The sequence below is a fragment of the Eulemur rufifrons genome, chromosome 30, assembly GCF_041146395.1.
Source record: "Eulemur rufifrons isolate Redbay chromosome 30, OSU_ERuf_1, whole genome shotgun sequence".
In the NCBI taxonomy this organism is placed as follows: Eukaryota; Metazoa; Chordata; class Mammalia; order Primates; family Lemuridae; genus Eulemur; species Eulemur rufifrons.
Window position 1 is genome coordinate 90,261,478 of NC_091012.1, and position 15,598 is coordinate 90,277,075.

The following is a 15,598-nucleotide window of genomic DNA, read 5'->3' on the forward strand; positions in this document are numbered from 1 at the left end:
GAATGTAACCGATTTATGGTATTTTAAAGTGAAACTGAGTAATTAGGTAATTTTTGTTCCCATAATTGGATTCTTTGGGAGCATAAAGCATTCAGGCTTAAGGTGAGAAAGATCTCAGAAAGCAACTTCTGTCTCTACCCACTGGCTCCTGTCTCCCTGCCCCCCTTACATATATTCTGGTATTCTAAGTACTAGCTTAGTATTTCTTCACTTGAATATTCTTAAATTTTTCTTTTAGGCATAGTCTATGAATTTAACTACGTTATTTCTAGAGAAGTTTTTGTAAAATTATTGTAGCTTTCTTAGTTTTACTGAAAGTGATCACCTTTGTATATCACAATGCAGATAAGAAAATTAAAGTTACTTTTCTCAAGTGTTTTCTGTTCACTTTCTTTTACTGAGATGATGTCAACCACAAGGGGGTTTTGGCCGAGTCCAACTGCCAGTTGTACAAAGACCCAATTATTGAGACAACTCAAGGATTGCCAAGGAAGAAGGGAATTTTTAAAACGAAAGACAGACATCTTGTGGGAAGTAGCTAAGATCATGGGATTTTAAGGGAGAGTCCAGGTGCCTTGGGGCAGGTCGTGGTGTAACTAACAAGGGGCCAGGGCATCGGGCAGGTTGTGGAGGATGGTGAATCTTGGCATCAGGAAGTCTGTCCAGGGGCCTTCAGAATCTCAGTTCCTTTGTCTTGCAGAAAATCTACCATTTCTGGGAAACAACTCAAAAGGTCAAGTAGTTAAGGAAGAGGATTATTAAAAAAACTGAAATTTGTTCCTAGAGCCGGTTACAATGATACTGGCAAATACATATGGAAACCCCTTAGTTCAGGCAGGAGCTTGTCATTAGTATTTCCAAATCTAACACATACTTATTAATATGCTATTTTAGGCTCTCCGTTTAATATACGTTGAGCATCCCTAATCCAAAAATCTAAAATCTGAAACTTTTTGAATGCTGACATGATGTCACAAGTAGGAAATTCCACACCTGACATGTGATGGGTCACAGTCAAAATGCAGGTACACAGCACAGTTTATTTAGTGTCCCCAAGGGAAAAAAAGCCCTCCCAGCCCCCTTCAACTGCAATATATCCTTTCTGCAGATGCCCAGATTCTCCCACATAAGCCTGCCTACAATAAAATGGCTCAATATACATAAACTTTGTTTCATGTACAGAGTTATTTAAAATATTATACAAAATTATCTTCAGCCTACGTGTATAAGGTGTATATGAAATATAAATGAATTTTGTGTTTAGACTTGGGTCCCATCCCCAAAATATCTCATTATATATATGCAAATATTCCAAAATCCAAAATACTTCTGGTCCCAAGCATTTTAGATAAGGCATATTCAACTTGTACAGCAGAAAGCTGGGATAAGGTACCTGGTAGTACATGTAGTACACATAGTTTCATCTTATACCTACTATTTGAACATCTCTGGCACATCTGCTCAATGGGGAAAATCTGACGGAGGCACATTCTGCTGGAGTGCTCAGAAACTCTTCTAAAATGGGAAACTCAGGTCTCTAGGTAAAGATGCCATTATATAAGTTGGCATAGTATCAAATGCAGATGAGGGACGGAATGAAGCATGTTAAAAGAATCACTGTTAAGAAACACATTATAAAAGTTTTATTTTTGAGGTAGTATTTACATTATTCTTTACATACTTTTTTTTTTTTTTAAATAGTCTCGCTCTGTCACCCCAGCTAGAGTGAAGTGGTGTCATCATAGCTCACTGCAACCTCAAACTCCTGGGCTCAAGCAATCCTCCTGCCTCAGCCTCCCGAGTAGCTGAGACTACAGGCACGTGCCACCACACCTGGCTAATTTTTCTATTTTTTTTTTTTTTGTAGAGATGGGGTCTTGCTCTTGCTCAGGCTGGTCTTGAACTCCTGACCTCAAGCAATCCTCTCACCTCGGCCTCCCAGAGTGCTAGGATTACAGGCATGAGCCACTGTGCCTGGCCTATCTACTGTTTTTTATGGCATAAATATGGCATTTTAAATTTAAAAAATTTAGAGACAGAATGTTGGCCCTGGAAAGGACAGTTCTAATGTAACCCATACACTGAAGGTGAGGGAATGATGCTTCCATGCTGATATTTCTCCCTTTAACCAACACTTGTTGAATGGCTGCTTAGTCTAGTACAAACAACCCATTGGAAGAACTGAGTGTTTTTTTTCTCTAATAAACATTTATTTTTTTTAATAAAAGGGAGTTAACATGGAATAGCTATCATGTGCCATGTTCTATGTTAAGGCAATGGCACCAATACCTGTCCTGGCAGATCAGAATTGACTGTCTTGTAAAACAAGTGTTGTGTAGGAACTTATTTATGATTCCCATATGCTAACCTATCTATTTGATACCCAATATTTTCAGTTGCATGAATAGTGTGAGTTGATTCACCTGAACATAGTTTCTGAATTAATTTATGGAAAATAGTTAAAGTCAGATAAAGTAGTTCTGAGACGAAAGGGAATACAAGTTAAAAGCTGTCTGCTTGACTTTGAGAACTACTGACTACCTACTGCAGTATACACTAACCCACACCCACTTTCTTTTGCACCTACAGGTGCATACTGACAGTTCACAAAATACAGGGATTATCCAGTACCTTTTAAAGAAACAAAATGTATAAAACTTATTCAGTCTTTCATATGATTTATTTTCTCCCTTCAACCATAATAATATGATATCCAAATTTTGTCTTCACTGGTGGATCTGTGAACACAGGTTTATCCATCCCACTTACAGGCAAGGCAAATGCTGCTTCTTGAAAAGGTCCCACCATGGACCCTCTGGTCATCCAACCCAAGTCGCCCTGAAAAACCCAAAAGATACATGATATAAAGTGGCCCTGTAGAGGGAACAGTTCTACTGTAGCTTAAGAGAATTTCTCAACATGAATGCTAAGGTTACTAGGTTTATTCATCCGAGCTACACAGGAATAGGCTCAATAAGTACAAATAGGTAGAAGAAGTCTAATCCTAGACTAAACACATAAGCACTCACAATACTGTTGGACTTTGAAGCTTTGCAAGTTTGGTTATGTCTAGGTTTAGACATAGGTGACCCTTATTCTACTATTCAAAAGTTGGACATTTCTGCTTTTAATATCTTTGGTTTTGTTTGTAATTTTACTTTTTTTTTTTTAGAGATGGGGTCTCACTATGTTCCCCAGGCTGGCCTTGAACTCTTTACCTTGAACCCACCTCAGCCTCCAAGTAGCTGGGACTACAGGTACATACCACCTGTGTGCAGCTGCTTTTAATATCTTTAAATGGAGATATGGCTAAAATTAATGGCTGAATATAGGAATAATCCCTACTTCTGTGTTTTCTTGGGGAGGACAGAAAATTTTAAATAAGAGCAACATACCCCTTGCCTGGCTTTATCTTCACTATATTGTGCAGCCACTTCATTGAATCTCATTCCAGACTTTAACTTTTCCATGGCTTCCATGATTTTGCCGTGTTTTTCACAAAGAATGTGTCTGACCTACAAGGAAAAAGTATGTTCGTATAATACTTGGCGACCATTTGGATTACTCCCACCAATTAAAAAAACACATTAGCTCACAGTCACTGAAAATCCTGGAAGTTTGCCCAGTTGGGCCACAGCCACAAACCCATTTCCTATATCAAGGCAGTATCTCAGAGCCCTGATATAGATGGAAAACAGGCACCTGGCTGTGGGAAGCTCCCATCTTTTACCATGTACCTCAGTGGGAAGAGGAAGAGGAAATATCGTAATAGTTGAGAGCTTTGGTCCTAGAGTCAAATCCCAACTCTGCTGTATGAACCTAGGCATGTTTTTAAACCTCCAAGTGTTTCCCTATTTGTGCGCTGAGATGCTAACAGTACCTGTGTGTTCTCATGGGGTTGTGAGGATAAAGATAACACAGCCAGCATTCAATAAATGCTAGCTATTATTTTATCAGAGCGGGCATGATATGAACAAACTTGCTAGGAAATATTTCTTACTAAAAGAGGCCTAATGTATTGACACCTCCCCACAATTCAACACTTTGGAAAAGCATTATATGTTGAATATTAAGAATACTCAGTACTATAGAAGTATTCAAATTTAACCTATGTTTACATAAAGCCATGGTTAAAACACTATTATCTTTAAAAATGATTTTGTCAAGATAATGTTTTGCAGGATTTCCCATTTCTCATTCAAATAGAATCAGTTATAGTTATGTGTCACTTAACTAAAGATATGAGTTGTTAGGTGATTTTTTCATTGTGCGGACACCATAGAGCATACTTACACAGACCTAGATGGCACAGCCTACTACGTACCTAGGCGTACGGCACAGCCTATTGCTCCTAGGCTACAAACCTGTGCAGCACGTTACTGTACTGGGTACTGTAGGCAACTGGAACACAATGGGAAATATTTGCATATCTGAACATAGAAAAGGTACTACAAAATAAGATATAAAAGATAAAAAAATAGTACACCTGTATAGGGCACTTCTGATGAATGGAGCCTGCAGGGCTGCAAGTTGCTCCGGGTGCGTGAGTGAGTGAGTGGAGAGTGAATGTAAAGGCCCAGGACATTCCCGTGAACCAGTGTAAACTTTAAAAACACTGTCAACTTAGGTTACACTAAATTTATAAAACACTTTTCTTTCTTCAGTAATAAATTAGCCTCGGCTTACTGTAACTGTTTTACTTTATAAACTTTTAAATTTATTTTAATTTTTGACTCTTTTGTATTAACATTTGCTTAAAACACAGACACACTGTACAGCTGTACAAAAATATTTTCTTTATGCCCTTATTCTATAAGTTTTTCTATTTTTAAAATTTAAAAAAAATTTAAACTTTTTTGTTAAAAACTAAGACACAAATACACATATTAGCTTAGGCCTACACAGGGTCAGGATCATCAATATCACTGTCTTCCACTTGACTTTACCTCTTGTCTCACTGGAAGGTCTTCAGAGGCAGTAACGTGCATGGAGCTGTCATCTCCTATGATAACAGTGCCTTCTGGAATACCTTCTGAAGGACCTGCCTGAGGCTGTTCTACAGTTAACTTGTTTTCTTATAAGTTGAAGGAGTACACTCTAAAATAACTATAAAAAGTATACACAATATGGTAAATACTAGGCGATAAGAATTGTTTGACTCCATTATAATCTTATGGGACCACTGTTATATACACGGTCTGTCGCTAACTGAATGTCATTATGCGGTGCATGACTGTGTTTCACACTGTAGGTGATGCACTGGGGTAGTAGGGGCTAAAGGTGTTTCCTTTATAATTCAGACACAAGCAAACCAAGTCCTTAGGGTTAACTACTGAAATTGGGTAGGGATGTGGGGGGTGAGGGGTGGGAGAGACTGTCCTAGGCCCACAGGAGTAACTTCCTGACTAGTGGAGCTACACAGGCGATAGGAACACATCAAAGGAAAGAATGTGTCAAAAAGCAGGGCTCAGAGAGGCAAACTTCTTACAGAAAGTATCCAGTGCTATCTGGGGAGACGGGGATAAACAATCTGGACACTAGATTGAAAGCCTAGTGGGAGACAAGAATGGTTCATCAGACCACAACTCGGCCTACAAAAAACAGCTTCTAGACCGCCTCCCTGTTTCTGCTGCCACATTCACAAAGCAACCTTTGATTCAAGTCCTGGGAAAGTGTACACAGCAATCATGATCACAGAAAGGGGATACCGTCCATCTTTGGCCCTGGAGTCAAATCCCAACTCTGCTGTATGAACTTAGGCATGTTCTTATAAAGGAATAAACAAGTATCCTGGTTTGGACAGTGTGAAATAAAGAGTTTGTAGTATCTGTGGGGTCTGCAAATGTGCATCTTGGAAGAGAGCCAAGCTACAGAGAGTTTGGGAGTGCAGGATGAGAAGGGGAGGAAAGAAGGCTAAAGACAACCTTGGAGAATAGCAATGTTTAAGCAACCAGTAAAGAAAGAAGCTCAGAAAGCATCATAAAAAGGAAAGGCCAAATAGGAGAGAAAGATGTGGTTACAGAAACCAAAGCAGGAGAAAGTTTCAAGGAAGAAATAGTCAGTGGTGCTGCAGAGAGATCAGGTAAGACACACAACAAATTTAGCAATGACTGATTGATGATCTCAGCAGAAGGAGTCTCAGAAGAGTGGTCGGTACAGAAGCCAGAGCGCAGGGGGCTGACTGAGGAAGCAGTGGGAAGTGGGAGGGTAACGAGCGACGTGGGCCACTCTGTCGACTAATTCAGTTCGAAAAGGAGAAAGGGCTCTGGCTAGAGGCAAAGAGTTGAAGACATGTGTATATACGTATTTTAAAGATCTCCGGACATATTTCCAGCATGAAGGGGAAGATCCAGTAAGAAGGGAAAGGATGAAAACAGAGCAAAGAAAGGAGGCTGAAGATAAGTGAAGGATCAAGGCGGGGTATTCAGAACACGGTTTGAAAAATTAGCTGTAAAGGAGGAGAGGAGAGGAGGAGGGGGGGCTGAAGACTGAGGAGTTCCTAACTATATAGGTCTGGTTTTTATTTTCTTGTGAAAATGATAAAAATATTTAAAAGTTGTTGAGTACTTAATATCTGGTAGACACTGTGCTAAGTGCTTTATATGAGTTATCCCATTAAATTTCACACCAACCCTGTGAGACTAGATCAGGCATTAGTGGCCTTGATCCTCAAGGCTGTGTAACTCTCCAGTAGGGCCCAGCAGCTCTGGGTTTAAGTGCAAAGAAAGCAGAACATTGGATTGATCCAGAGTTGTAGTTGGCAGATGAATGCAGGGAGATGACCAAAAGGAAAAGGAGTTGGGGCTCCTTAATCCAATGATCAAGCCCTTAGGTCTAATTTCCAGTTTACAGGAAATACAGGGCATAGGAGTACAAATATGAAGCCTGGGAGATGGTGGGGAGAGGAGGGTGGGCTCAAGGGCGTGGAGTCTGAGAGGAGAAAAATGGAGGAACAGGATTGGGGGAGGCAGGGAAAGGAGGGGAGCTATGGTCAGCCGGTGGGCCTCAGAATCCACACAGCTTAGAGTGACACAAGGACAGCATGTGGGCACAGGGGTGGGGTGTGAAGCAGAGTGGCAGGGTGTGGAAGGAGCTGAACCCTAAAAGGCTGGAGGGTCCCGGGGTCCCTCCCCTGATGGGGCCTTGAAAAAACACTTACTGTTTCTTACAACTGCGTGTGAATCTATAATTATTTTAAAATTAAAAGCTTTATAAAAAATTTAACCTTAATGTACTTTCCTACCTAATAACATGCCACTCCTTTCCATATACCTCATATATAGCCCCACTGAACTTATTTTTTTCCAGAGAGTAAGACGCCTCTTTTTTTTTTTTTTTTTTTTTTTGGCAACAAGGTCTTGCTTTGTGGCCCAGGCTGGAGCACAGTGGCACTATCATGGCTCACTACCGCCTTGAACTCCTGGACTCAAGCAATCCTCCTGCCTCAGCCTCCTGAGTAGCTAGGACTATAGGCATGTGCTACCACATCTGACTGATATAAAAACATTTTTTTTTTGTAGAGATAGAGTCTCACTGTGTTGCCCAGGCTGGCCTTGAACTCCTGGCCTCAAGTGATCCTCCTGCCTCAGTATCCCAAAGTGCTAGGATGACAGACATGAGCCACCATGTCCAGCCAAGATGTCTCTTTCAAGCCATATGCAGTGGAACAGTCTCTTAGGTTAGGTGCTTGTAAAAGTCAGCACATTAGGTGAAAATTGCACAGAACCAAAATTACCCTAAAACATTTCTTATGAAGGTGTCATACTAGAGACCAGCATGGCAGCACTCATTAAGTCCAACATAGCCAGCCATGCCCCACTCCTGAGTTGTAACAATGCCCACTTCTTCAGCTGACCACCAGATGAAGTAGCTGGGTTGTATTTAGGGGCCATGTTTTATGAAAACTTCTTTGGACACCAGAATCCCACTTCACATAGTAAGATGCTCATACAAGAATGGAGGGCAGGCCGGGCACAGTGGCTCATGCCTGTAATCCTAGCACTTTGGGAGGCCAAGGTGGGAGGATCACTTGAGCTCAGGAGTTTGGAGAGCAGCCTGAGCAAGAGTGAGTCCCCATCTCTACTAAAAATAGAAAAAATTAGCCCAGCATGGTGGCGCATGCCTGTAGTCCCAGCTACTCAGGAGGCTGAGGCAGGAGGATCGTTTGAGCCCAGGAGTTTGAGGTTGCTGTGAGCTAGGCTGACGCCACAGCACTCTAGCCTGGGCAACAGAGCAAGACTCTGTCTCAAAAAAAAAAAAAAAAAGAGAGACTGGAGGGCAAATACAGAAAAGCAGATTCATTCCTCTCATCTCTCTCTCTCTCTCTGGGGCATACATTCACTGAGTAGAAGGGTGGGAAGAACATCACATTATCTCTCTTTTTGGCTACATGTGTATGGTTGAATTTATGTGATGCAATTCCACTGCTATGCTTATCATACAGCAATGAAATTTCTTTACCTAACTGCTCCCAAGCAGACTGTGATAACTGTCTGTGATTTTTCTTTAAATCCCCAGAGGCTAATAAAGTACTTGGCACAGGGCAGATGTCACGAAATTCTTACTGAATGAATGAATAAAAGTATCGTTTCCCATTTCCTGACTAAAACATGGAAATCACTTTGTTGTGTAGCACTAAGTAGTTCTGTCTGCAGATTAAATTTTCTCCCTGCAGACATTCCTCTGGGACTAGGTTAAATACTTCAAGTAATTATTTGCTGATTGTCTCCCACCCCCATTTCCGTAGCATGGTCAAGGCCCTGGCTCACAGCAGGGAAGCTTCCTAGCGAGACCTGCACCCTTGCCTGTTTACTCAGCAGAGGTGCCTTTTAACACCTCCCTAAGCTCTTGGTTTCATAAAATATTATTTTTTCATGAGAAAGAACTCATTTACTTACTGGGAAGATCTAACTTAATACAACTTAAGGAAGAATACTAAAAGTATGAAGAGCCTGAGAAAGCCTTTGAGAAAATATTTAAAAGGAATTAGTTTTCATAAGTGAGATTGGTCTATGTTTTCCAATTTTGTGTTACCTTGATTTTACAACAGTGTTAGGCTGGTTTCTTAGCATGAGTTGGGCATACTGTCTTTTATGTGTACCAATATATATATGTTATTTAGGTTGGTGCAAAAGTAATTGTGGTTTTGGACCTTGAATTTTAAATCATTATAACTAGGCTCAAACACATCTTTGTTAATCAAAATAGGAACCATTACAATCAACACATTTTTGCCAATGAGAAATAAGTTTGTTTATCTCTGTAGTGTAAAAATCCATGCTTCAGGGTTCGACGAACAAACTCTTGGAAAGCATGAAAGCATTTTCTGCATCTTGATGGTTGAGGAAGCATTTTCCCTGCAAAAAGCTGTCGAGATGCTTGAAGAAGTGGTAGTTGGTGAGGTCAGGTGAACAAGGCAGATGAGGCAAAACTTCATAGCCCAATTCATTCAACTTTTGAAGCCTTAGTTGTGCGGCGTGTGGTCGGGCGTTGTCATGGAGAAGAAGTGGACCCTTTCCGTTGACCAGTGCCAACTGCAGGTGTTGCAGTTTTTGGTGCATCTCATTGATTTGCTGTGCATACTTCTCAGATGTAATGGTTTCGCCAGGATTCAGAAAGCTGTAGTGGATCAGACTGACAGCAGACCACCAAACAGTGACCATGACCTTTTTTTGGGTGCAAGTTTGGCTTTGGGAAGTGTTTTGGAGCTTCTCGGTCCAACCCGTGAGCTGATCATCGCCAGCTGTTCTATAAAATCCACTTTTCCTTGCATGTCACAATCTGATGGAGAAATTGTTCATTGTTGTTGCGTGGAATAAGAGAAGACTTCAAAATGACAATTTTTTTGGTTTTCAGTCAGCTCACGTGGCACCCACTTATTGAGCTTTTTCACCTTTCCAATTTGCTTCAAATGCCGAACGACCATAGAATGGTCGAAGTTGAGTTCTTTAGCAATTTCTCGTGTGGTTTTAAGAGGACAAGCTTCAATGATTGCTCTCAATTGGTAGTTGTCATCTTCTGATGACCGGCCACTGCACTCCTCATCTTCAAGGCTCTCGTCTCCTTCACAAAACTTGTTGAACCACCACTGCACTGTATGTTCATTAGCAGTTCCTGGGCCAAATGTATTGTTGATGTTGTAAGTTGTCTCTGCTGCTTTACAACCCATTTTGAATTTAAATAACAAAATCACTTGAATTTGCTTTTTGTCTAACATCATTTCCCTAATCTAAAATGATGAATAACATAACATTTATTTAAGAATGTATTCCAATATCAAATGGCAAATTTCAACGCTACAACCGCAATTACTTTTGCACCAACCTATATTTCTATTTAACATGGGGGGGAAAAAAAGGAGCTAGTAACTCACCTTTACTGCATTGCCACCACCTTTGGGACCCTGAGCCTTCTTGTCAGAACTGTCGCTCCCAGAGGCTGCTCCCCCTTTAGAGAAGAGATGACAGGCACTCATTTAAACTGCACCTTGATATTTACAGAAAGGTCCAACACACAACACGAGTTGGCACTCCCATCACAGCATGAAGCTTCAAAAGGGAATTCTGCCAAACACTTTACTACATCAAGATAAATTAATGTGTGACTCACCTCTCTTCAAACAGGAAATCGTGCCCTACATAGACTCTTCATGAAAAACGGATACACAAATGAGTGTGCTAATGAGTGAATATGAGCTCTAGAAGCCTGGTCCAGATTCTCTGGACCCAATTCAAATCTTGCCTTCTAAGGGCAAACCCCTAAGCTCTTGTAAGATTTCAATATGTACTGCAACTATGTATTCGAGTGCTCACAATTCCAATAAGTCTTCAAGAATTTTTTAAATAAAGATCAAATTTCCCACTACCCATTTTTGATTAAAGAATACATTCATGTGCAAATTCCTGGAGTCTACTACATTGCCTATTATTGATGTCTTCCTAAGAAAAGTCACTGATATTCACACTAACAACCATTGGCAGCATCTTACATTTTACTACTATGTCATTTTACTACTATGTTAACTTCTGTATCAATGGCAGCATACTTATTGTTAGGGTCTGATCTAGGAACTATAACTAGATTAAGTGTCAGTGCAATAAACATTTCCTAAGTAACTACTAAGTTCCAGGCATTGGGGGTACAAAGATGAACAAGCCTTATACCGTCCTTTAGGGAACTCATATTCTAGTGACGAAAACACATCATTTCAGGGGAATGCAGTAGGTGCAGAGACGGTTATGGACGGGGGCTGTGGAGGCAGAGAGAGACATTTGAGCCAGCTGGGTGGATGGGGGGGCGGTTCCTGGATGAGTAGGAGCTGGTTAAGCTGAAGAAAGGATGAGGAGAAGACATACAGTATGTGTAGGAAATTGTATGGATGAAAGCAAGTCTGAGGTGGGAGTGCCGTCAGATGAGCCTGCCTGGGGGAGGTGGCTGGGGGTCTGGGCCCCATTAAGGAGAAATTTATCCTAGAAGTCATAGGGAGCCACTGAAAAGTTTTAAGTAGGAGACTCCACCTTAGTTGTTTTAGTATCTCCAGTGCCCAGCACAGTGCCTGGCACACAATAGGTGTTCAATAAATGTTCGACTAAACTAAAACCTCCAAATACTGACCACCAAAAGCCTGAGGAAATGTTACTGCCAAAGGAGTTCTATTAAACCAAAGTCTTAACTGGGTTTGCTGTATACCCACTCTTGAGTGACGATGCCTTCTAGTAATCCCATCCTCTCCCTTCCTGGATGCTGTCATCTTCTCACTGCCACCTCTCTGCCTTTGATTTACTGAGGACTTTGGCATCAGCTTTGGGCTTCCTCTCCACCCTCTCTCCTGCCATTATCTTGGGTGACCTCATCATTTGTGGTGAAGAATCTCATCCAACAACCTAATGTCATGGTTCTGGATCTCCCTCCCGAATGCCCAATGCTGTCTACTCCAGGCCACCTGCCGCAGGGGCACCTGATGGAAATGTGCCACTCAGAGCTAGTTCAGTCTCTAGCTACAACCTCCTGTCCTTCCAGCCTTCTCATGCCTCATTCCCACAACACTGGCTCTTTGACTTTACAAAACCTCCTCCCCTCATCACTACCACTGCGTCCCTTTATCCAGCTATGTTCCCCTAGACTGACAGACTTCTCCTTCCCTTCCCAGTCTGGACCCCACGCTTGATCATCTGAACTGCATTCCCACTGGCACCCCAAATTCCCTTGTATTGCTATCCTTCCATTATTTTTTCAAAGACAGACTTTCACTCTGTTGCCCCGGCTTGAGTGCAGTGGCATCTTCACAGTTAGTTCACTGCAATCTCAAACTCCTGGGCTCACGCAATCCTCCTGCCTCAGCCTTCCCAGTAGCTGGGACTACAGGTGTGCATCACCATGCTTGGCCAATTTTAAAAAATTTTCTGTAGAGACGAGGTCTCACTATTTTGCTCAGGCTGGTATCAAACTCTTGGCTTCAAATTGTCCTCCCACTTCCCACCTCAGCTTTCCAAAGTGCTAGAATTACAGGACTGTCCTCCTAACTGACAAAACTGCAACTATGGCTCAAGGCAACACCTAGCTTTTTTTAATCCTATATTGTGCCAGTTGCAAGGTACTAGGTAAATCATGACCATGCAGATCAAAGTCTTCAACAAATTCATGGCCTTCAATCTTAGTCAGGCTCCCAGCCCTGAGGGCAATCTTTTTATTTGTGTTTCAGTCCCTCTCCCATAACCCTACTCTAAACCTGTGTCACTCTCCTCAAGACCCCCACTGAGTCCCTGACCCTCAGTCTTAAAAAATACCCTTGTCTTCTACTTAAAGAAATTGAGGCCATTAAGCACGACCTCCCTAACTCTACCCCATTCCCCCTCCCAGGCCCCAATTTCTACAACCACACTCATTTTGCCTCTTTCTCTAGAAGGCCTTGAGCATAAGGTGTCCCTTCTTCTATTTAAAGCTCAACTGCCCCACCTCAGTCTAGGACCTCTTTTCTCCTAAATCTCACTCCTTTGTACCTTTACCTTTCTTATTCTGCTGGATTATTCACCTCGGCCTTACTCCCACATTTCCCCCATTCTTAAGTAACAAAGTAAAATCTTTTCTTAATCTTTTAGCCTCCTCTATCTACCATCCCATTCACGATTACCAGTTAAAACTTTCTAAGAAGTCCACACTGATTGTCTCCAATTTATCACTTCCCTGTCAGTCCTCTAGTCACTTCAGTCTGGCTTCTGCCTTTCTCATTCCACCAAAACCACTCTTACCTAAGGCCACCTCTAATTTCCAAATCCAAACAGTATTGTTTTCCTTCTTATCTTATTTGGCCATTTTGCTGTGCTTGATAGACCATACCTTCTTTTTTAAAGAAATCTTCTGGTCTCTCCAGCCTCTCTGGGACATCATTTTGCACTCCCTGTATCTGTCTGCCTCTTTCTTTGCTCTGTGCTCTTATTCTCTAAACTCTCCATGGGTAAATCTCATACACTCCCATGGGCTCAACTACCATCTATATGTTACTGACTCCTAAAACCTAAAAGTGCAGTCCAGACCTCTCCCTCAAATGTCAGACTCAAATATCCAACCACTTCCTGACTATATCTTCACTTAGATGTCCCAGACACCTCAAAGTCAATATATCTAAATGCAAATTCATTGATCTTATCACTGATCTTCACGTACCCTTGATGTTAGCTTGCAGTACCGCCAAGTTAGAAATCCAATCCAGAAAACAAAATGATTGTTGATCTCTACACCACCCCATCTCCAATGCAATAAATCACCAAGTCCTGACTATTTCATATCCTAAATATTTATAGAATCTTTTCTATCCTTTCAGTTCCCACAGCCTCAGACCACCATCATCTCTCACCAGGACTACTGCAACAATCTCCTTACAGTTCATTCTGACCCTTAACCGCCCTTTTTGCATCCCATACAGCATTCCCCATGATTCAATCTTTGTTTCTGTCTTCATTCTCACCACTTGACCTTCTGTCTTGAGTTTTTGCTCCAGCAACACTATACTGCACACACCATGCTGTTTCTCATCTCAGTGTTTGCTGCTGGACTCTCTGTCGGGAATGCTTTGACCTACCTTCACTGTCCATTTTGACCTGCCTAACTCATCTACAGGAAATCTTCCCTTCTCTGTTCCCCACCTAGATGAAGCACTTCCTCAGTTTCCATAACATCCCACACACATCTCTCAACATTGCGTTTAGTACAGTGTTTTATGATGACTATGCTTCTTCTCAGTAGTTCGAGGAGGAAACTAGCTCCTTAGGGCCAAAATCTGTCTTATTTTTATATCCTCAGCGCTTGCACTGTGCCTGACACATTTCTGTTCAATGGATGAATGAATGGGTCCTTCCCTGATGGCGGGCATGTCATTCTGTAAGCATTAAAAGGAATCTTAAGGACCATAATCAATGTGGACTTCTTGCTAGCTTCTGATATGACTGAACTTTACACCTCTAATAACCCCTTGAAATAGCAGCCCCAAGTCATTACCTCCCAGGAACCATCCCCACCAGCTTCTATTACCCACCAGGACGGTCCTTGCACTGTATGTAGCCCAATATGTTCTTACAACCTCAGTAGCCCTTCATGCACTTAACCTTTCTAAGCCTCGCTGGAGAATCCCCAGACATAACCGATGGAGGCTCTGTGGGGCCACCGGCTACCTACTGCCTCAGTCCCAGACCCCGGGGACTGCCTGTCTGTTCCCGCCCCTGGCACCCCCACGCTCCCTCGCTCCTCACCCGCCCCCATTGTCTTTGATCGCTCTGGCCGCTCTACCTTTTCCCCCTTTTCCAGAACCACTTTTTCCTTTGGGCGGCATCTTCTAAACTTGCTGTTGAACTTTGAACTGCTCGCGTTGCCGTACAAAGCCCCTCAGGCCCCATGGGCATGTCCTAAACAATGCCTGAAAGCGGCATCGCAATTTGCCGTTCCTACTGCGTCTCCGGAGGCAGGCACCGTTTGGGGCAGACCCATCCCTTTGGCTTTCGGACCAATGGGGTTAAAGGGGTCTGACCAATAAGAAGCTTGGGACCAGGTAGAGGGGCGGATACAAAGGCACGGTTGGGGCGGGAAACCTCGCCTCTGCGTTTGTTGTTACTACTTTTTACCACGCCCTGATTTGCGGCAGTGTCCCAACTATCACAGCTTCCGCTCACACTTCCTCGGCGCGTGCGCAGTAGGAGGTGCGGGCCTCTGCAGTCCCTCCGCGCTGGCTCTGGCCAATCCCGGGGCGGGGGGAGGGGGGACCGCCAGACAAAGGGAGAGCGGGAAGAGCCACGGTGGCAGCCACTTTCTGCCGTCCCCTCCTACACACAGGCTTGCAGTCCTTGGCAGTTTTTCGTTTGTTAATTTTATTTTGCAGCTGTAATTGATTGGATTCAAAAGGTAGTTTCTTTTTAAAAGCCTGTTACCCTCTGCCTCTTGCAGAACTCATTCATGGAGAAACATTGGAAGTGGTCTGAATGCTCCTCAGTCGGGTAGTGCTTAAATAAATAATGTTTCAACCACACAAAAGGATATTTATGCACCATTTAAAATAACGATTGTAAGACTGTGTGTACAGTTAGGGGAAATGGCCTTAAGGAAGACCAAG

The 15,598-nt window shown here is 42.4% G+C and overlaps 1 protein-coding gene across 1 annotated transcript; it reads right to left on the reverse strand.

Moving 5' to 3' along the window:
- Window positions 1-2,667: 2,667 nt before the first annotated feature.
- Window positions 2,668-14,859, reverse strand: PIN4 (peptidylprolyl cis/trans isomerase, NIMA-interacting 4). The gene is made up of 4 exons (XM_069463695.1): window positions 14,782-14,859; window positions 10,373-10,446; window positions 3,396-3,515; window positions 2,668-2,838 (listed from the first exon to the last, which is right to left on the reverse strand). Exons 1-4 carry the CDS (start codon window positions 14,822-14,824, stop codon window positions 2,680-2,682), a joined length of 396 nt encoding a protein of 131 aa, XP_069319796.1. The 5' UTR covers window positions 14,825-14,859; the 3' UTR covers window positions 2,668-2,679.
- Window positions 14,860-15,598: the final 739 nt, after the last annotated feature.